Here is a 23,169-nt window from a genome sequence, read left to right as displayed (position 1 = left end):
CCGCGATGCGAGAGTGACGATCAATCTTTAATGGCGGCTCTGGCTTTTTGGGGGGGAAGCGGCTCCTGCATGAGGCTGTTTCTCACGGCCTCTTCTGTGAACGACTAACGTCCGCCTCCCTGCCCCCCCCCTCAGCCTCCCCCAGCGCCCCCCCCCCCCCCCCCCAGTCCCCCTGGCCCTGGGGAGCAGAGACCCGCGGCCTCTGAAATATTTAAACGTCAGCACACGGAGCGTGCGGAGAGGTGAGGGTCTGAGCTGGCCTAACAGGATCACTTTGGTACTGACTTAGGCCTGAGTCTGGGTTCGTCTCTGGGCTATCAATAGTACACACTGACAACCACGCACACTGATATCACTCTGATTAATGTGCACAGATTCACACAGGTCTATGGATGCAAGCACACACACACACACACAGATACACACACAGGTCTACAGGTGCACACACACACACACACACACACAGATACACACACAGGTCTACAGGTGCACACACAGATACACACACAGATACACACACAGGTCTACAGGTGCACACACAGATACACACACAGGTCTACAGATACACACACAGATACACACACAGGTCTACAGGTGCACCCACCGGTACACAGGTGCACACAAACTCATACTAGGAGAGAAAATAAGAGAGTTGGGCAGAGGGTAGGTGGGGGAGAGAGAGAGAGAACGTGAGTGGGAGAGAGACAGAGAGAGAGAGGAGGGAATAAGGCTCAGAGTTGGGCAGAGGGTGGGTGATGTTGTGGTGGGACGGACAGTAAGATTTATCTGGCTCATCACAGTGGGGCCTCTCTGCGTCTCGGGGGTGGGGGGGGGGGTCCCAGGGCCCAGGGAATACCGCCACACGCCCCTGACAGATTTGATAAATCTCTCCATGGCGGACGCACCCCCACTTCTGACTCAGGAGGGTCCCCAGACTCTGTGGTAGGTAAGACAGGACATCTCTGTCTGGAACGAGTCCTTAGACCCACTCAGTCTGGCTCTCTATGCCCCCACCCACTTCCTCCCCCACGGGACCACAGATAACAAACCCCCCCCCCCACCCCCCACCCCCACCCTAGCCCCTACCTCTGCTCCGCCCCATTTGCCCTTGTCAGCGAATGACATTGCCGCCGTCTGCCTGCTGGGGGGGTCACGTGACCGGGCTCACCGCCAGGCTTCGCGGGCCGCCTGACCGAGCTCTCACCGCTGCGTTCCTCTGAAGGCCGCGCGCCGGGCGCCATTTACCGCGAGTGTGTGACAGTTAGTCCCTTCCCACCCTTCGGGACTGCGCTCCTGGGGCAGGTGTTGACCCGAAAGGTGTGTTTCGCGGTAGATTTAGGCGAGGGCCGCTGCATAGTGACCGAGGGAAGGCCGGCGAGGACGCCGGGGCCGTGTCTACGAGCAGCTTCACACGCTCTGCGCACTTCCCCTCCGGCTCTTTTAGCTCATCCTCTTTCCATTTCCTGGCTTTCAGCGCCGAAGCGAAGACGGCGGCTCCAGAAAAGCACGCGGCGATGGCGTCCGGCGGGATTTCGCAACCTCAGCTCCTCGCAGGTCGGGTCAAACAGGTTCCCCAATTTAAGAAGCCGTCCGTATACGAGCACCGTGTGCAGAGAGGTGTGAGGACGCTCTCATTAGCCTTTCCGTGGAGAGTTGCGGGGGAAGGGGTACACCCGAAACCCGGCTTTCACCTCGAAGAGAATTAGAGCAGTCTTACCTGTCAGTTTGAGAAAGGGAGCGTGTGTGTAAGTGTGAGTGTCTGAGGGGGAGTGTGTGTGTGAGTATCTGAGTGTGAGTGTGTGTGTGAGTGTGTGTATCTGAGTGTGAGTGTGAGTGTGTGTATCTGAGTGTGAGTGTGTGAGGGGGAGTGTGTGTGAGTGTGTGTGTATCTGAGTGTGAGTGTGTGTGAGTGTTTGTGTATCTGAGTGTGTCCGTGTGAGTGTGAGTGTGTGTTTGAGAGGCAGTGTGTCTGTGCTACAGCAGTATTGCTGAATGCCAGACCCTCTGTCTCAGTACTGTGTGGCTCAGTACTGTGTGGTAGGTGCTGTTGCCAGAGGCCAGGGGGAGTTAATTGAGTAATTGATGGCAGACTGACCCCTGTGTCTCTAAAACACCACAGTTACAGTATCACTCATTTACTCCGATCGCCCGCTGCAGCAGGGGTACGCAATCGTACCCCGTCAGGAGCCTGGCTGATAGACACCCCTCGTGCCCCCCCACCACCCCACCACCCCACCACCCCACCCCTCCAATTAGCCTACCTGCATGTCTTTGGACTGTGAGGGGAAACCGGAGGACCCGGAGGAAACCCACGCGGACACGGGGAGAACATGCAAACTCCACACAGGAAGGCCCCAAGCCGAGATTCGAACCCGCGACCTTCTTGCTGTGAGGCGACATCGCTACCCGCTGCACCACCGTGCCGCCCACGTAGTTGTAGAAATGTGTTTAAGCGACAGAAAATGTCACAGGGAAGACTTTAATATGAGCGGACCTTGCTGACAGCCATTTTAACGGCGGTGCGCTGGTGCCTCCGGTCTCTGCTGCGGCAGAAACCCCAGACCCGCCACATCGCCGCTCTGAGACGAGAACTGAAAACGAGAGAGGGAACGGAGGAGAAGGGGGCACTGCTTACACAAGCAAAAAACACACACACACACACACACAGCCACAAATGTGTGCGCACCGTGGGGCACACACGGCCAAAAAAAAAAGGGGAATCGGGCTCAGACATGCAAAACAAGCCGGCCGGGCCCCGGGACGCGGCCTGCAGCAGCGCTGCATGGGGTCTGCGTAACAGGAGCAAACCTGGGGAGCACAAAACTGTTTTCAGAAAAAGGTTTTCTTCCCACACTGCTGCAGGGAGAAAATCTTTCAAGGGTGAGGGGAAGAACTAAACTCACGATGTAGAAATTGCGGGAGAGACGTGACGGCGTATAAGGTGAACTGGTGTGTGGTGTGTGTTTACGTTTGTGTGTATGTGTGTGTTTATGTGTGTTTCCGTTTGTGCGTGTGTGTGTGTTTGTGTGTGTTTACGTTTGTGTGTGTGTGCGTATGTGTGTGTGTGCGTGTTTCCATTTGTGCGTGTGTGTTTACGTTTATGCGTGTTTGTGCGTGTGTGCGCGTGTGTGTGTGTGTGTGTGCGTGTGTGTGTGTGTTATGTTTGTGCGTGTGTGTGTGTGCGTGTTATGTTTGTGCGTATGTGTGCGTGTGTGTGCGTGTGTGTGTGTGTGTTATGTTTGTGCGTATGTGTGCGTGTGTGTGCGTGTGTGTGTGTGTGTGTGCGTGTGTGTGTTATGTTTGTGCGTATGTGTGCGTGTGTGTGTGTGTGTGTGTGTTATGTTTGTGCGTGTGTGTGCGCGTGTGTGTGTGTGTGTTATGTTTGTGCGTATGTGTGCGTGTGTGTGTGTGTGTGTGTGTTATGTTTGTGCGTGTGTGTGCGCGTGTGTGTGTGTGTGTTATGTTTGTGCGTGTGTGTGCGCGTGTGTGTGTGTGTGTGTGTGCGTGTGTTTGTGTGGGAGTGACTGGCGCGGGCGTTCCTGACGCAGTAATTGGTAAGATAATGTTGGCGGAGAAGCGGGAGGCGATTCTGAGCGGCAGCGTCGCGGCTCCAGTAATCAGCCCGTCTCCATTACGTCTCAATCGTCCGTTTGCGTATTTATTTATTTGTTTATTTTTAGGCGCACGAAAAACTCGCAACAAATTTTTTTGCTGCTGGGGCACTTTTTTTTTCACTTGCGGTAGCATGTTTGCGTTTGTCTACTCAGCACGTAGAGCGCGTCAGCGAACGCGCGTGACTCCGCCCGCCCGCCCGCCTGCCCGCCCGCCCGCCCGCGCTGCGTCAGGGGGTCCGCTCCCGCCCGCCCCCTCCCCGGCCCCCGCCCTCGTTCCCGCGCACCGACCTTTTCGGGGGGGGGCCTGCTGTTCCTCTGTGGCTCCGCCTCCTGTTCTCTGAGATCGTCCCCTGTACTAATAACCCTTTCTGTGATTTTTTTTTGGGGACCGCGCCCCACACACACACACACACACACACCCCGTTCATCTGACAAGCGCGTACCATGTGACTTCTGCCGTCTGTTTGCGACTCGGAGTTGAACTGCACCGAAGTGGCAGCTGACACCCGACCCTGCCCTTGACATAACTGAGTGACATGCTGAACTCCGGAGTCCCTCAGAGATATTTTGGTTCGGTCTCTCCTTTAACGAGGCCTATTCTAAAAAACCAGCCCTGCCCAGAAAGCTCTGTGGGGATCTCAAAAAGGCGCAGCGCACACATACGTGTGTGTGCAGTGTGAGTGTGTGTGTGCGTGTGGGTGATATGAGTGTGTGTGTGTGTGTGATATGAGTGTGTGTGTGTGTGTGTGTGTGATATGAGTGTGTGTGTGTGTGTGTGTGTGTTGGGCTGTAAGTCGAGCTCCAGAGACGCTGACTGCAGGGGAATAGCTGCAGCCGCGACGCCTCCATCCCGCTCCTCACCTTGGACACAGCCAGCCAAACACACACACACACACACACACACTCACACACACACACACACGCTCACACGCATGCACACACACACACACACCCACACACTCACACACACACACACACACACACACACACACACACACACACACGTGTATGATATGAGAGCGTATCGGGTCAGCCTGTGTCTGTTTGTGCACCTTGCATCTGCATGCAGGTGTGTCTGCCTGAATGCATGCCTGCATAAGTGTGTGTGTGAGTGCGTATGCATGTGCATGTGCATGTGAGTGCGTGTACATGTGTATGTGTGTGTATGTGTGTGTGTGTGTGAGTGCGTATGCATGTGCATGTGAGTGCGTGTACATGTGTATGTGTGTGTGTGTGTGTGTGTGTGCATGTGTATGTGTGTGTGTGAGTGTGTATGCGTGTGAGTGTATGTGTGCGTGCGTGCATGTGCGAGCGAACGTGCAAGTGTGTGTGTGTGCGTGTGTGTGTGCGTGTGAGCGTGCGTGTGAGCGTGCATGCAAGTGTGTGTGTGTGTGTGTGTGTGCATGCGTGCAAGCGTGTGTGGTGGGGTTAGGTGCAGCAGGGTGAACTGATGGCTGACAGACAGCTTGCTATTTCCCCTGAATCAGCAGAAATGGGAGGAAGTGGGTGGGGGTGGGGGGTGGGGGGGTGGGGGTGGGGATTCTGCTGAGTCAGAGAAATGGCCTGGGACATTGGCTGAGCTGGTCTCCACTGCCAACCAGAGAAACACACTGTGTCTCACACAGCATGTGTGTATGAGTACTGTGTATGTGTGCGTTTATGTGTGTGTGTGTGTGTGTGTGTGTGTATGTGTGCGTTTATGTGTGTGTGTGTGTGTATGTGTGCGTTTATGTGTGTGTGTGTGTGTGTGTGTGTTTATGTGCGGGTGCCTGTGTCTGGGTTTTGTTGCTTTGGTTCTGTACTCAAGCACACTGGATTTGAAATAAAAGACTGAACACAAGGTAAAGGTGCAGGCGGCAGTGTAGCATAATTGATAAGGAACTGACTAAAGGTCAGAGGTTCCGATTCCTGGGTAGGACGCTGCCGTTGTACCCTTGAGCAAGGTACTTAGCCTGCACTCCTTCAGTAAACATCCAGCTGCATAAAGTGATGCAGAGTAAATGCGTAAATTTGTATAAGTCGCTCAGGATAAGAGCGTCTGCTAAATGCCTGTGCTGTGTGGTACTGTGACGTTGGGTTGTGAGTTGTGTTGGGTTGTGAGTTCTGGGGACAGGGGATGGGTTAAGGTTAGAGTTCCGGGTGGAAGGGGAGAGCAGGAGGGTTTGGGTTGGGGTTAGGGTTTGGGTCTAGATTTGTGTGTATGTGTATGATGTGTGTGTGTGCGCATGTATGTGTATGATGTGTGTGTATGTGTATGATGTGTGTGTATGATGTGTATGTATGCGCATGTATGTGTATGATGTGTATATATGTGTTGATGTTACTCAATCAACCACTGAAGCCAGTCCTGATTGCAGCCAGCCCTGTTGAATCTAAACCTCACTCATATTGAACCTCACCATCAGAGTGAACTAGTGACCACTATGACTATGCCACAGTCAAAGGAAATTCCAGAAGAGATGAAGAAAGAAATGAATGAATGAATGAATGAATGAATGAATGAACGAATCATTGCATTTTTATAGCACTTTTCCGAACACTCAAAGTGCTTTACAGTGATGTGTGGGGACTCACCTCACCCACCACCAATGTGTAGCCCCCACCTGGGTGATGCACTGCTGCCATTTTGTGCCAGAAAGCTCACCACACATTAGGTAAGGTGGAGAGGGAGAGAACATTTTATTTAGCCAGTTAAATCAGGGGATGATTAGGTGGCAAGTTCGAGGGAGCCAGGTTGGGAATTTAGCCAGGACACCGGGGAACCCCCTACTCTTTGCGACAAATGTCATGGGGAAAAAAAGTTGCAATATATCAGTTTGGAAAGGTTTCAAAGCCCTTTCAAAGATCTATCGAACCACAGTAAGCGCCATTATCTCCATATATAAAACACTTGGGACAGTGGTGAATTTATCCAGGAGTGGCCGGCCAGCTAAAACTTCTCCAAGGGTGCAGCAACAACGCATCCAGGAGGTCACAAAAGATCCCAAAAGAACAACCAAAGAACTGCAGGCCTCTCTAGCCTCAGCTAAGGTCAGTGTTCATGACTCCACAATAAGAAAGAGACTGGGCAAAAATGGGATTCATGGGAAAGTAGCAAGGTGGAAAGCACTGTTAACCAAGAGAAACAAGAATGCGCATCTCACATTTGTAAAAAAGCATCTGAATGATCCCCAAGCCTTTTGGGATAATGTTCTATGGACAGATGCGCCAAAAATCTAACTTTTCTCCTGACACAGGTCCAGTTATGTCTGGTTTAAAGCAAATGCAGCATTTCACAGTAAGAGCATCATACCAACAGCCAAACATGGTGGTGGAAGTGTGATGATGTGGGGATGGTTTGCTGCATTTGGACCTGGATGACATGCCATTATTGAAAAAAACCACAGATTCTGCTCTGAACCAGAACGTTCTTAAGGAGAATGTCCGGCCATCTGTCCGTGAGCTGAAGCTGAAGCTAACTGGATTGTGCCGCAAGACAACGATCCAGGACACAAAAGCATGTCCACATTTGGAATGACTGAAAAGAAACAAAATTAAAGTTTTGTAGTGGCCTAGTCAAAGTCCTGACTTGAACACAAAAAAGATGCTGTGGCAGGACCTGAAAGAAGCAGTTCATGCTAGAAAACTGTCAATTTGTCTGAATTAAAGCTGTTCTGCAAAGAAAAGGGGGCTAAAATTCCTGCTCAGCGATGCGAAAGATTGAATTGATCAAATTATATCAGAAGCATTTGTTTACGGTTATTGCTGCTAAAGGTGGTGCAACCTGCTAAGTTTAAGAGGGCAATGGCTTTTTTATCTCGGTAACTTTTAAAAATGTATTTCGTGTTTACTCAGGTTCCCTCTGTCAGATATTACATTTTACATCGGAAACCATTCCGTTTGACAAATATGTAACAATAGAGTAAATCAGGAAGGGAGAAAAACTGTACATACATACATAGATACACACACAAACACACACACAACACAAACACACACACACATACATACATATACCAAACACACACACACACACAAACACACACACAACACAAACACACACACACATACATACATATACCAAACACACACACACACACAAACACACACACGCACATGCGTACACATATGCAGGGAAGGAAGAGACAGACTCACACACACACACACACACATACATCATACATACAAATACCAAACACACACACATACCCACACGCACGCAAATGCGTACACATACGCAGGGAAGGATGAAACAGACTCATGCACACACGCATGCACGCACACACACACGCATGCACACACACACACACACATGCACACACACACACACACAAATGCGTACACATACGCGGGGAAGGGAGAGACAGACTCATGCACACACGCATGCACACACACACACACGCATGCACACACACACACACACATGCACACACACACACACAAATGCGTACACATACGCGGGGAAGGGAGAGACAGACTCATGCACACACGCATGCACGCATGCACGCACACACACACACACACACACTGTAAAACAGACATATATGGCTGTTTATAATGTGAGGATGTAACTCCACACTGCAGTATATCAAATGAGATGAACACAGCTGAAAATGACCACGCATTCTGATGGAACTCATCGTGCTCACGCTCATCGTGCTCACGCTCATCGTGCTCACGCTCATCGTGTTCACGCTCATCGTGCTCACGCTCATCGTGTTCACGCTCATCGTGTTCACGCTCACACTGTCGTGCAGAATCACTCGCTCACAAAAAAGTGCCATTTTCACCAGAACTGGCCGTGGGATTTTGGTAGCCCTGAACAAGAAGTAACCGGAGGCAACCGATCGTGTCACGGGGTGGGGGGTGGATTTGTCGGCGATCGTGAACCGAGAGAAAGGGGCAAGAATAACAGCACTGAGAAAGGTACTCGCGCTCTCTGAATACTGCCCAATTAAAATGTCGTTCAAAAAAAAAAAAAAATTGAAAGCTGAATTTGCATGGGGTTTTTTTTTCAATTAAATGTCTGAAAAATCTTTTTCTTTCTTTTCTCGAGAAGGCTGCATTTGACATTGGTGGTTTGTGTTTAATCTTTATTGACTGTGTAGCTGTCAGATATTAGCTTTCCGATTAAGCTCATTGATTTGACAGATGTCTGATTTACCATTGTGGTTGACCTCATGTTGTTAAACTGTTAAACTGGTGTCGAGATTATGCTGCTAAGCTGACACAGAAAGCACGCTGTTAAATTTACAGTTTTTTGTTAAACTGATGTTGAAACTATGGTGTTAATTGATGTAGACTATGGTGTTAAACAGATTACAGTATTAAACTAATGCGTAGTGCACATCATTGTTACACTGTTTAGCTAATTTGTAGTATATGTAATTGTTACATTGTTAAACTATAGTGTATGTTATTGATACACAGTTAAAGTAATGCATATTGTATGTTATTGTTACATTGTTAATCTATAGTGTATGTTATTGTTACACAGTTAAAGTAATGTATAGTGTATGTTATTGTTGCATTGTTAAACTAATGTATAATGTATGTTACTGTTACACTGTTAAACTAATGCATAGTGTATGTTATTGTTAAATTGTTAAAGTAATGTATAATGCATCTTACTGTTACACTGTTAAACTAATGCACAGTGTATGTTATTGTTACATTGTTAAAGTAATGCATAGTGTATGTTGTTGGCCATTTACCATCTTACACCTTGTTGAGCTGATGCAAAGAACATGTTGACAATCATAAAGAGATTATGCTGTTAACAGCCACACTATGAGTACTTTCAAAGAATGAAAAACACTGTCGGATAAATAATCCCATAACCCTCTGGAAACGGCACCCCAGAGGGTGCACTCTAAGAGAACAGTTCTGGGCAGGAATGTGGTACAGGGGTCAGGGAACTGGGCTTGCGACCCAGAGGCTGCAGGTTTGAGTTTGTAGTTTTTAGGCACAACCATCATATGTGGGAGCTAGTGACTTAACCTGAACCTTATCAGCAAATGATTGTCTGTATAGATGGATTGCGTATTTAAAATAAATTTGTCATGGTCTCTCTTTTTATTAGTGCTTATGAAAATACCAATACTTTGTCAAAACACTTCTTTATTTAAATTTTTTTTACCCGTTAATAAATCGCTAAGCAACCACTTTAAAGGATTCACCAGTATTCAGAACAATATTCTTCTTTTATAAAAACTTGGTGTTTGTCAGTGGCATGTTTGGATAAATATTCTGAATGATCAGCATGAATGTTTTTGCAGTCTAGCAGTATATAAGCAATTAGATATTTTGAATAATTACTCGGTATGACATACGGAGGGTACAGTGTAGTATGCTGTAATATACTGCCATGCTTTTACTCTAAATGCAACGTTGGTTAGTTTCCATCATACCGGACTTGAATGAGCCTTAGTTTACGGTCGTCAGGAATGTCATGTATTCCTGTCTAGATAATAAATAAAATCTTTACAATCCACGTGACTGCCCTGGAATATTTTTTTCTCTCGATAACTTTATTCCTTTAATATTTCCCTGAGGTATTTATTTACTTCAGTACCTTAGTTCCCCGTTTTCAGTAAGGTTATATCTTATAAGTTTTTGGAATGCACAATAATTATTCCAACTGAAGTTCTTCGATGTTGACATATTTTTCTCGGACAGTAAAAGATAAGTTTGAGTTATATTACTGTAGGAGTGATACTGTGCATCGCGATCCCTTTACCAATTTTATTCAATTTTATTTTTAACAATCGAACATTGTTTTGTTATTGTTGCTGTTCTTGAAAGCCGCGAGAGGAATCTGAACACAACTAATGCACAAGAGCCGCTGTCGCGCGAGCGCAGAACTGTTGCGGGTCCTCTTAGTAGTTGGAGGATCAAGATAAAAAATTTTTTTTAATTTTAAATAAGTGTTACGCAGGCCTACATTATAATTTCGGTAATGGGCAAGTAGTGGGACTGTCAATGGGATATAGGAGAAGTGTATGACCCAAAAGTTTTAGTCGCGTAAAACTTGCTAATGTTTTCTGCAGCGAGGAACTTCACTTGGGTATCTCTGACCGATAAGTGCAGATGCGTGGCCTATCTTTAACCAACACAGCGAAGATATTTCACACATACAAGCAGCCTACTTTCGAGAAAGACTAAAATAAAAGGAAGGAAAGTATGTAAATAATGACCCGAAATCTGAGAACGACCTGAAAGTGAAACGCATCCGTGGAGGGGCTCGTCATTCTCCGCGTTCTTGCCCCGCGCGCTTCGCATGACATGCGGGCAATTGTTTATAAGTGTTCCATTCCACAGCACCTGCGCCTCTCTCGAGCCAGTGTTCGAAATTCCATGTTAAACAGCATAAATGAGGCGTGTGCGTGGACCAGTAACGCCGTTGATATAGGAGGAAGGTGGGCGGGGGGGAAGCCGGAGTCTCCCCCGTTTCCATGCGGGGTCACATCAATCGTGGGGCAACAAGCAAGTGGGTCACGTCACATAGCCACGTACAATCTCATTTTAGCAAACTATTTCTCCCGTTTTATTCGAATGCCTGTTTAAATTATTTATGACTGCTTGAAAATGCTGTTTAGCACGCACCCAAACCAGACACAGTTATAGAATGACGCAAAATCCATTTATATTATTTTGATGTTAGAATTTTGTTGAACATAAATGATTGTATTTTACTTTCTGAGCTATTTTAATTTCGTCGCAGCCACCAAACCAGAAGCAGAAATTAGACTCTGAGCCGGAATTTCCAATAAAAAAATGAATACATAAAACAAAATAAAAAAACCATGTAGCTCTTAGGTGTCTGTTTGCAATTTTAATATTTTAAAATGCTAAATTGAATATCCTAACGTACACATTTGGCTTGTATTAAGCCTACCTTCTGTTATTTTATTGCAGATATTAAATGGCACTTGGCCATATGCACAATAATCTTGTTCCGCAAATTAAACATCAAGAACGTAATGTATGGTCTCCTCAATCGAATCTGTGGATTAAGCATACCATGTAGAAATTTTTTATTATGATCAAATTAAAGCGCTATACGTCTGTCCAAATAGGTGCTGTAATCGATATCAGCAAATGTGAACACGTCACTCAGGAAGGACAGAGCGCGAGCGGTGTGGAATTTGGCTGTTCGTCTGCAAGCGCGTGAAAAATGCGCAAAAAACAGCTGTCCCCTTCACTAAATTCCAGGGTAGGCCTATAGTATGGGGGAAATGCACAGCACGTTTTTTTCTTGTGAAATCAGACTGATATATATTCATTAAATGTAAACAATTAGCTATTAATTTAAACCATGCATGCATGCCACATGCATGCCACACACACACACACACACACACACACTCCAGAAGTGTATTAATAATCATATAAAACAAATACATCAAATACTTCTAATGACATTAAGGTATCTATTTCATATAGCTTATTCCGTAGGGTCACGTGTTGCGTAAAACACCATAAATATGGCAATTGCATAACTGAGTTTCTCCTTTTAATTTCAGAAGAACAGTTTTAAGATTTCCAGAGAACTGTCGATTTTATCGTATCTTTTTTGTGAAATTATTATTGGAAACGAGGTGTACAATGGTGCCCAATTAAGAGCCTGTTAGATGCAGCAGCGTAAGTGATCTGCTCCGTCAGGTCAGTAGGGTGAGAAATGGAAGGTTAACAGTAGAGTGCCACTTTAAAGCACGTGGACACATTTTAAACGGTCAACATTTTTAAAACGACCACCATAAGTACGGAACGAACAGAGCTGGACAGAACTTTTTATTAAACATTATGAAAACAAGATTCTGAACAACATTCCATTTTGAAACATTTGTTGCTTTTTTTAAACTTATCGACACGTTAGGACACTTAAATATTTCTCGAATAAATAGATATAAATAATATGTACAGATATACACATAACACTACTGTGCAGAAGCATTATTCCACCTTTCGCAGATAATAATGTTAGTTTATTTCATGTCAAATTACTGTATCTTCGGTTTGGACTAATGACGCGTGATGAAACAGAATATTGGCCCAAGCTGGCCCTTTGCTAAATTACATTTTGAGAAATCTCATTGAGGATGCGGCTATGTTTACAAGGCTTCCTCGAATTCCTAAAAAACGGCAACATACCGGTTACTGTGAGACACAAGGCATAAAGTTTTTTTTTTCCTTTAATGATTACACAGAAGTGATGTCGTTTTAATGATACGGAGATATAAAGCGACTGTGGTGCGGTCGTCTGGACAACGTCCCCGCCTTGAGGTTAAAAAAAATTACAAAAACTTTTGATTGATCGATTTCCTGATCTGTAATCCGATTTATCTACACATCGTCGATATTGGAATAAATAAATGTACACGACTTCCTTGAGAGATAATTGTTTAATTTCCGTGTTAATTCAGAGCGACGGTTTTTTTTTTGCCCATGCTCACGGTATAAACTGGTCCATTTGTCTTGCTATATTCACAGCATGTCAAGTCATTGATATGAAAATCTGAGCCGTGTTTCTGTTTTTAGAATTTCTGCGAAGGAATTTAGTTACGTAACACTTCAGCGACATAGCCTATTTGTCTTATTGCCGCTTAAGCTGTGCCTACATTAATTGACAAACGCTCGTGGGTCAATACTTCTGCACAATATGTCGCACACACGTAGGCAGCAGATCGTTAAACCAGATATGAGGGAAAGGCGGATTCTTTTTGTCCTCGCATATTTTATTGACAATATCATGGATTGTATTCACACCATCATTTGCCCCATTTGCAGTGCTCGTTTTAGAGAAAGATACTTTATTTTGAACAAGCACTTTGTGTACCCCTTTTAAGAATCTGCCTTCTGTTGTTTAACCACGTTTCTAATGGTAGATTTTATGAAAACAAGCGTTAGTGAATTTTCCACAATACATCAGATTTCATGAAATCGTCATTCAAATATTTCACATTGAGCACTTTTTGAAAGTGTAAAATCCGTTAATTCATAAGTTTTAAATAACGTTGATGCATAGAGAATTAGCAGCAATTGCAGTCCTTATATTATTATTACATGTTTTTCATGGCATTTCCGATTATGTTGCTATATCCACCTTTTTCTATACAACAGCAACTGAACAACAGATTAGTTTAATATAAAACATGTTTTCCCTATCGTTTTTCATATAGTGCAGTAGGCTTTCCTTTCAATTGTACATAGTCATTAGAAGGAGAATATCGCAGAGTATTTGCATGCTGTAACATACAAACATTGTATTAAGACGTTTTGAATAGTCAAGCAAAAAGGCTTTAAAAAGTAAGGGAAATAACACCCTAACTGTAACTCTACATATATTTACAAGTGGGAATAAATAACTCTAAAATCTGGCTCAGTTTAGTTCACGTTTTTCCCTTTAAAACAATAGAAAATACAATGAAAATTGCGGTAACACTTATCCCTCATAACTGCTATTTAGCCGTGAATTTTTTTTTTTGTTGCGAATCGTTCCCCCAATCACTCTATCCGTCTATGCGTGAAACCAAACCGTCCATTCGCGTTCTGAGAAAGCAGAAGACTGAGGATGAGGAGGATGAAGGGGAAAATAAATACGGGCCGTGCGTTCCATCCAGGTGTATCAGGAGAAGAGGTAAAGGGATCTGACATATCGTTATACCGTACATGTCCCGCATGCAGGGTTTATTTTGTTTAAGTACGTAGACTTGCAATGCTCAGATATGTCCTCTCCAACAACACGTTTAACTTCGTGTTTTCCAAGATGATAGTCCTTCGGATAACCTCCGAAGTTATGAAAATATATTGCTTTTTTCCTCCAGTCCAGTCTAAGAAAGACGTTTCTCTTGGTAGATTTTTTTTTTTTTTTTGATGAAACCCATTTTTAAGACTCGAAAACTTTTGATTAAGACAATGAGAAAGTATCATGACAAAAACGAAAATATGATTTAAGAAATGTATGTCCTTTTCCGTAATCATAACACACCATTATTCGGTTGAGTATTTGTCTGTAAGACTTAAATGTTTGTTAAACCCCTCGTTTGTTAAACGTCCCACGTTTTTGGACTTCAATTCCTTACTTGATCAAGTAGTTGATAACCATCTCAGATATAGAGGCGTTTACGAGTAAAGTTCAATTCTCATATTAAGACTTCCTGAAATAACACAAACACACGTACATAAATGTGTTGTGTGCGTGTAGGTTTCTTTAAACAGGTATAGATTACGTTACGTTACAATATTAAGGTTAACATTGAGTTAGGCTACTGTAAACGAAAACGCAAAAATAAAACAAATCTTACAAATCAAATAATAATAGAAAACTGAAGTTGTAATAAAGTTGTCTGACCGACGGAAAGAAGTCTTAAGAAACGGATTTCTCTCACATAAAGAATTCCGTGGAGGTGGCTTTCCCGTGGCTGCCGTTGGGGGGGTCCCTGGTGCCGTTCCCGCTGTAGGTCCGGCTCGCGAGCTTCTCGTACTTCTCCTTGTACAGATCCCTCTCCTTGGCCAGACGCGCGACGTCCTGCTTCAGCTGCTCCACTTGGCTCTGGAGCGTGCACTTCTCGCTCTCCAGCATGTGCCGCTGCTGCACGCGCTTGTAGCGGCAGGACTGCGCGTAACCCCGGTTCTTCAGGGTACGCCGCTTCTGCTTGAGGCGGATGACCTCCTCCTTGCTGAAGCCTCTCAGCTGGCGGTTGAGCTCCCGCACCGTCATGCTGACCAGCTGCTCGTCCGAGAAGCGATCCTCCAGCCGGGCGTGGTGGCCATGGTGGTGGTGGTGATGGACCTGGTGGTGGTGCCCATTGGCCGCCGCTGACAGGTCCTCTCCCGCGTACTGCTGCCCGCGGAAGCCCTCGTAGGCTTGGTGGTGGTGGTGATGGTGGTGGTGGTGCGCGTTTCCGATGAGGGCTTCGACGGCGTCCTCCGGCGTCAGGTTGAGAGCCTCGGGATTCAGGTGGTGCTGGTAGTTGGGAATCCAGTATAGGTCCTCCAGCTGCGGCTTCCCGGCGGAGCTCTGGCCGTGGCTGCTGCTGCTGCTGCCGTTGTTGCTGCTGCTGTTGACGCCGCTGCCGGGGTTCTGGCCCGACTGCACCCCGGGGCTGGGCGCGCAGAAACTGGGCGACGAAGGCACGGAGGAGCAGGGCGTGCTAATCGGGGTGGAGGACAGCGAGCCCGGGGGCAGGCGGTGGCAGTACCGCTCCGCCTCCGGCGGCTCCTTCTTCACCTCGAACTTCATGAGATCGAAGTCGTTGACGTACTCGATGGCCAGGGGGCTGTTCGGTAACTCTGCGCTCATGGCGAGGTCGGTGGCCATGTCAGTCCATGCGACAGCTCCTGCCCGCACAGCCAAAGCGAAACGCGGGGAACGGACTGCGAACTGGCAGCCCTCGCCGATCGAAAGAGGAGAAGAAATGTACGCGGGGACACACGTAGGGAAATGTGTGTATGTAACGCTGTTAGTTCTTAAAACAACTTCTATTTTAAGCCGCACGAATATACGTACGCATGCAAGTGAACTTGCACACCTGCCAGCTCGCCTCCGCTTCTCTCTTTGACAACTTATCCCGGGTCAAACGCGCGCTTTAATACCACGGGCACAGCAGCTGAAATTCGAGACTCGTGAATTCAGAAACACCAACCTGTCTTGTCCTCGCTTCACCTCAGTAATCGGCTCGTGCGCTGTGATTTACTGTCCTTGTTTTTGGTGCACATCGGTGACTTCTCGTGCTTTGTTTGTTTTCTGGTGAATTTTCCTGTTATCCTTCTTCGCCTCCGTTAACAGAAATATTTTTTCAAAAATATATAGCCCTGATGCAAGGAGGCAGTCGGCTTCTCTTCAGATTTGCAGACTAAAGTTGCTGCATACCCAGTGCAAAAACAACCAATTAAAGACAAAAAAAAGCAAAACTTTTTGCTGAAAGTCAGAGTTTGTGGTGGAGTCACAGCCTCCGTGCAGAGCAGTGTGCACGTGCTCTGGAATCCGTTATGGAATGATGAAAGAAAAGTTTTAAGAGCAGCTTGGTTCTCAGTTCGCAGAATAACAATAAAAGCGGTTTAAAGTTGGTTCCCTCGGGTCAGCGCGGCGCAGTCATCGCTCTGAAAGCGACAGGAATCCTGGCGTCAGTTTGCAAGCGGTGCACGCAAACAAACCGCGCGAGTAACGTGCCCGGCGTTACCAGTGTGTGGCATGGACGTTTGTTATGTCTGTAGCTATAAATTCCGGTCACAGCTTTCTAGCAAGTCAGGATCTCTGCACTTTGCGCGCCCTCCCACAATCACGCAGTGTCACTGAGATGTTGCGCGGGGCAAGCAGCGCTTTTATACACGTCATTGCTGGGCTCCTCCTACCCAGACGCGAGACAGGCCAATAGCAGCAGGTTGCGCCGATATACTTGCATTTTCCATTGGCAGCTCTTAGCCGGGACCAGCAGAACTGTGCGGCAGCTGCTGGGACGAAGAGAACAGCATGGGACGAGGAGAAGAGTAGCAGGTGCTCCGACCTGCCCTCTAGCGGCGGACACCGTGCAATTGCAGCTAGACGGGGGTGGGATACGAGACAGGCTGCGGGAGGGCGATTCCTTCAGGATGAGAAAGGATGGGTTCTGAAATAACCGAATGTTTCGTGGATACAATTAGCAAACAAGAAATGGGCGAGGAAATAACGTTAGTTGCATACTGTCATCCAAGGAGGGAGAGACAGTGTGCTGCAAATGTGCAAATTACCTGCTTAATTAAAATGTTTGTTGCAGTAATAGGCTACCACCAGAGCTACATTAGCCCGCAAAAGGTCAGGCAGACTTGGCCGGGAGTCGTGCATTATGGAAAGCCGGTACTGTTTGTTTGCACGTGATCGCTACTTTCACAGTTAGGTTTAAAAATATTTTTATTTCCTCAAATCTGGGAACTACACAAATGCTTCAGGACTATTAATTCTCTGCTGGAGAACTATCTGCATGTACAGTGCAGCCCATAAGCATTTGGACAGAGACACAATTTTTGTTGTGTTGGCTCTGTACTCCAGCACACTGGATTTGGAATGAAACAAAAATGAATATGAGGCTAAAGTGCAGACTGCTTTACCTTGAGGGGACTGACATCCACATTGGTTTAACCATGTAGGAATTGAAGACCTTTTTTTATAAATAGTTTCCCCATTTAGAGGGACTAAATCTAATTGGACATTTGGCTGCTTAGCTGTTTCTTGGCCTACTGTGTGTAATTGCATCATTGAGTTCATGCACAAGAACGCTAAGAACAGGTGAGTTTATTCTAGGTGTGGCATTTTCATCTGAAGTCTTGCAGCATGAGGACCAAAGAAGTGTCAATGCCAGTAAAGCAGACCATCACAAGGCTGAAAAATCTGAATAAATCACTCAAGGCCAAAACATTAGGAATATCAAAAGCAACTGTTAGGAAGCAAGAACTTCCTAACAGCTCAGCGATAGCAAACAACCTGACAGACCACGGAAGACCACTGTAGTGGATGACAAAAAAAAAACCAACTCCAAACCGTGAAAAAAAAAAAACAGCGGTGAAACAGATCAAGAACGCACTCCTGAATGTAGGCATAGATGTCCCAAAGACTGCCATAAAGGGAAAACTACACCAGCATGACCTCAGTGGGTTCCCCCGTGAGATTTCAACCACTGGAAAGCCACAAGGACAGAACGGCTTGTGCCGAAACTGACGGAACGCGGAAAGTGTGGAGAAAGAAAGGAAGCGACGCCACCCCGGTGTTGTGGCTTGGGCACGCGCACGGCTGCCACTGGAACTGGTTCACTTCTCCTTGTTACGGTGCGATTGCTGACGGCAGCAGAACGACTTCTGGAGTGCAGAGAAATACGCGCTCTCACCCAACCAAAGGGCTCAGAAACGATTGCACGGCAGTTCCCTTCTCAGCCGGACAATGACCCCCCAAACACGCACTGCTAAAGCAACCGGGGCGTTTCTCCAGGGCCCAGGCGTGGCATGTTCCTGACTGCCCAAGTCGATCACACGGCCTGAATCCAATTGCACACGCATGCTTTTCACTTTCTGAAGGCAAACAACACAACAGAAACAAACGGGAAGTGAAGAAGGCTGCAGCACAGGGTTGTCAGAGCACCGCCAGGGTAGACACCCAGTGTCTGGTGATGTCTATGGGTTGCAGACTTCAGGTAGTCAGCGAATGTAAAAGATTTGCAACCAAGTACTAAATATGAGGACTTCATTTAAAATTATGCTGATGTGTTCAATTACTTCTGGCCCCCTAAGATAAGGGAATTATGTGTAAAAAGGTTGTAATTCATACATGGTTCAGCAAATATGGATGTTTATCCTTCTAAATTATATACCCTCAAATTAACGTTGGCAGCCTGCACTTTAACCTCATATACACAGTTTTATTTCAAAACAAATGAGCTGGACTACAAAGCCAACGGAAACTGTGCCACTGCCCAAACACTTAGGCGTTGCGCGGTACGTTTTTAACTCGGGGAAACGGCGCATTCCTCGGAGCGACGAGTGCCTCGAGTCTCTCCCTGAGGGTTCCCCCAAACGGTCCCTGTCAAAATATTCACTGAAAATTTCTAAGTAGCGCACACAAATCAACGACGCGCACCCCTGACCTGAACATTGACAGCGATAATTGCTGCCTTCCCGCCGGCACCGAGCGCGTTCATTCTCATCTCTAGATGAGTTCAGCGCTTTAGAGCAACCGCATTCACAATAAAACCACCAATCCCGCCTGAAAGAACAGACTTCACAGAACACTGTTAAAGTAACCTGGCGTTTTATTAAATCACGGCTGTACACAATTTGCGACGGTACGCAAGCCCGAATTTCGCCCTGTTGACTTCTAGCAGACGTTTTACAGTCATAATTTAAATATGACATTGTGTTTAACGGGGGGAAAATTGACTTGACACAACAGTCTTGCTGACAAACGCTGAACTAAACCACTCTATCCCAACCAGGGATGTGGTAGAACAACTTTCAACAACTGTTGACTTCTAGCAGACGTTTTACAGTCATAATTTAAATATGACATTGCGTTAACGGGGGGAAATTGACTTGACACAACTGTCTTGCTGACAAACTCTCCCCCAACAGGGGATGCGGTAGAACAACTTTCAACAACCTTGCGCTATAAAGGCACACGAGCTGAAGCAAGACGTCTTGTCCAGAAAAGGCGCTGCCACGCGCTCAAGTCCAGTTTCCGGGTAACAGTACTCAAGGGTTCTTAAATAGACTACAGTGTCAATCGGCGAAAGCGAAAAGACCATGGATGTAAAAATACCTTAAAGCAAAATGACATAAAAAATAACGATCTGCTTCCTGTGCATGTTTTTTTTAAATCCAAATAATTATTTTTTAAGATTCATAGCCTCTGAAAGTGTACCAGCATTCATTCAGGTAAAAAAAGGGCCATATGGGCATACGGTCAGGACCTAAGAACGAAGAAAACTTATTAAAATAAATAAAATTAAAAACAGAAAAAGGCATGTCATGTAAGACAACAAATTATAAGCCTACGGTCTCATGTCTATAGCCTATATACACATGAGACCTGTATAGACATGTCTATATATATTATATATTGCGGAGCGGGGTAAGATCACGATTTGAACGCTAATGCAACATTTTGTGTGCGATTCGCCATTAAACAACACAAAAAAGAAAATCGGCGATTTTGAATGCCGAAGATAGGAAAATGCTGCACGTGCCTTTTAAATCACTGAACGTATGAAACCATTAAGCATAGGGATGTCTTTTTTAAACATTCTCATTCGCAATAGCCAATCGATATTAATTACACTCGATTAAAACATCCCGATACATGATACGCATATAATACATTATTGGGGTTTTTCGTTTGTCCACTGAGATATATCTTTGAAGTGTTGCGTTTCAAACCGAATTCCCTACACGTCGATGTTAAATTAAAGTGGATAAGAACGAGTGCACATGTTTGCTGCTCTGCTTTTGCAGTGGTGTTCTTCTCCGCACGTCGCTTTACCGGAACACGCCAAGAACAGTTATCTCGTGATGATCCATTCGTTTATTTAATAGCGCATGATTGACCTCATAGCCAGAAAGCTGCGAGTTAAGATTCCTTAATGAAACACCTGTACAAGAATATCTCTAAACGAAACACCCGTGCCAAGATATCTCACCTGGAGTTTACATGCGTAAACATTTCATTAATACAAGACGGTCTGGATATGGATCCGCTAACAGTTATAATAATTTACGCGCTTACGGTCTATTGGAAAACTGCCTATGTAACCGAAGTGTAAGTGCGCGTGGTAATAGACACTTGGTGAAAAGGAGAGGTCATGATATAAACCAGGGATTAGGCGAAGAATCCCATGCTTTATGGATCGGGAATGATGACCGCGGTCCTCACATAGGACCCACAACCCGTGATTTAATACGGTAGCCTACGCGTTGATGTGTCCAGTTTACTTTGGGCGTTCGGTGACTGAAAGGAGAGGTGACCATTGCCGTTATTTACACAAAAATAACGGCGTTCAAGTTTAAATTAAATGAATTCAAACAATCCGATGAATGTCGAGTTCTCAAACATGAAGAAAGGTAATCGACTGTACATGTGCACGGTGTTCATTGTGTACTGTAAAATGTAGACCTACTATAATAATGACTTAATATATTTTGCCCTAGGCCACTTTAAGTAATGACACCTGTTCTTAGGCATCAGAAAACTTAAGCTGGGTTTGAGCAGGATGTCCCGGGGTATGTTCGCGGTTGATTTCTTCACTAAAGGCCTACCCCGACAGTGGAGCGGTCAAACACGGGTTGTTCTTATTCGGGTTTTGCTATTAAAGCACATATAGAAAGCCAATATAAGTTATTGTTCTATGTTCCGATTTTTTTTTCTCTCCGTTGAAGAACAGATCCAAATTTTGCGGAAAGACAGTCTCTTCGGTAGGTCAATGCACGACTTAAAGCGGTTGAGGGCACCAGGACGAAGCTGCGGACGTCCTGTGTGAAGCAGTGAAAGAAGAAGATAGAAGATCCCTCTCAACTCAAATGTGCTGGCGAAGAGGGAAAAATAAGACGAAGGGCAGAATTAATATCAAAGAATTTCAAGTTTAAGGTGCGCAAAGTCATTATAACGGTTTAAAAAAAAAAAAATCCAAATAAGCGAGAGTGGGCTCTAAACTCCTGGCTAAGCAGTCTGCATTGAAACGCCACCTTTAAGAAGATCTGCCGTAGTCCGTCCATTGTGGTGGGTTGTGTGTGAGTGGCGAAGGGCTTGGGACATAAATTTAGAAGTCAGGGTTTCCTTTGTGCCACTGCGCATTGGGAGTTAGCTGCTGGTGCACTTCTTCCTATTTAAGCAAAGTGGACATCAGCGCGCCTGAGCCGTGAAGCGGCTTGGCTAGCAAAGACGTACGGCAAGCACGCTGGGTTAACCCCCTCTGGACCTGCGTCTCGGGGGGGGGGGGGGGGTTATCTTTAAGTCGGATAGAGCCTTATTTCAGGCGTTTGGTCGTCAAAACTAATCCCCCCCCCAAGTGGGGATGGGACTGCGCTCCCTACTCAATGTGCCATGCCTTCACAGGAGAGAGAAATACGGGTTTAAAAAAAGAATAAGAAATGAGCAAACATCTGAGTGATGATTGGCTGAATTTGATCAGAATCTGCAGTGGCTTGCAAGCAGTCAGTGGTCACCGGGAGTAACAGCCAGGGGGGGGAACCAGGGATTTTGGCCCCCTTGAAAACATCTCATATTGGGCCCCACCACCCCGGGCCACCCGGTCCCTGTGCGATTTTTTGAGGGCCCCCACCTGTCTCCACCTGCGGCTACCTGTGTCCACCTGCGGCCACCTGTCTCCACCTGCGGCTACCTGTTTCCACCTGCAGCCACCAGTCTTCACCTGCAGCCACCAGTCTTCACCTGCAGCCACCTGTGTCCACCTGCAGCCACCTGTCTCCACCTGCAGCCACCTGTCTCCACCTGTGGCCACCTGTCCCCACCTGCAGCTACCTGTCTCCACCGGCAGCCACTTGTCTCCACCTGTGCCACCCTCTGAAAGAACAGAACTATTTTCACTTGAAAAAACCTAAAAAAAAAAGAAAAATAAAGATGTAAGAAATTGTAAAATAATAATTTTAGGTTTATCCAATGAAACCTTTTTCTTTACTCCAGAGCAGATGGAAGGGACAAGGAGCTGAGGAAGGGCTACTAGCTCCTGGGGGAAAAAAAATTGCTTCAGTTGACAGCACTACTGCCCCCTGGTGAATGGGAGGACTGCAGCAGGTCTGCACAGACAGATGCAGGGAAAAGCCTTCAGCACTGCCCAGACTCCGCCTGCGACAGAATGAGAGATTCAGCGCTGTGGGGAGAGAGAGAGAGAGAGAGGGAGGGAGGGAGGGAGAGAGAGGAGGGGAGAGAGAGAGAGAGGAGGGGAGAGAGAGAGAGAGAGAGAGGGAGGGAGGGAGGGAGGGAGAGAGAGAGGAGGAGAGAGAGAGAGAAAGAGAGGGAGGGAGGGAGAGAGAGAGAGAGAGGGAGGGAGGGAGGGAGGGAGAGAGAGAGAGAGAGGGAGGGAGGGAGAGAGAGAGG

The 23,169-nt window shown here is 46.2% G+C and overlaps 2 protein-coding genes across 2 annotated transcripts in view; one reads left to right on the top strand and one right to left on the bottom strand.

Moving 5' to 3' along the window:
- Positions 1-23,169, top strand: part of LOC118225974 (E3 ubiquitin/ISG15 ligase TRIM25-like) — a 487,938-nt gene that overhangs the window by 325,834 nt on the left and 138,935 nt on the right. The gene's annotated exons all lie outside the window — the stretch shown is intronic.
- Positions 12,368-17,180, bottom strand: mafaa (v-maf avian musculoaponeurotic fibrosarcoma oncogene homolog Aa). Its single transcript, XM_035415259.1, has one exon. The coding sequence runs from the start codon at positions 15,913-15,915 to the stop codon at positions 14,980-14,982; it is 936 nt and encodes a 311-aa protein (XP_035271150.1). The 5' UTR covers positions 15,916-17,180; the 3' UTR covers positions 12,368-14,979.

This window comes from Anguilla anguilla, chromosome 4 (assembly GCF_013347855.1).
Source record: "Anguilla anguilla isolate fAngAng1 chromosome 4, fAngAng1.pri, whole genome shotgun sequence".
In the NCBI taxonomy this organism is placed as follows: domain Eukaryota; kingdom Metazoa; phylum Chordata; class Actinopteri; order Anguilliformes; family Anguillidae; genus Anguilla; species Anguilla anguilla.
This window is presented reverse-complemented; position numbering and strand designations above follow the sequence as displayed.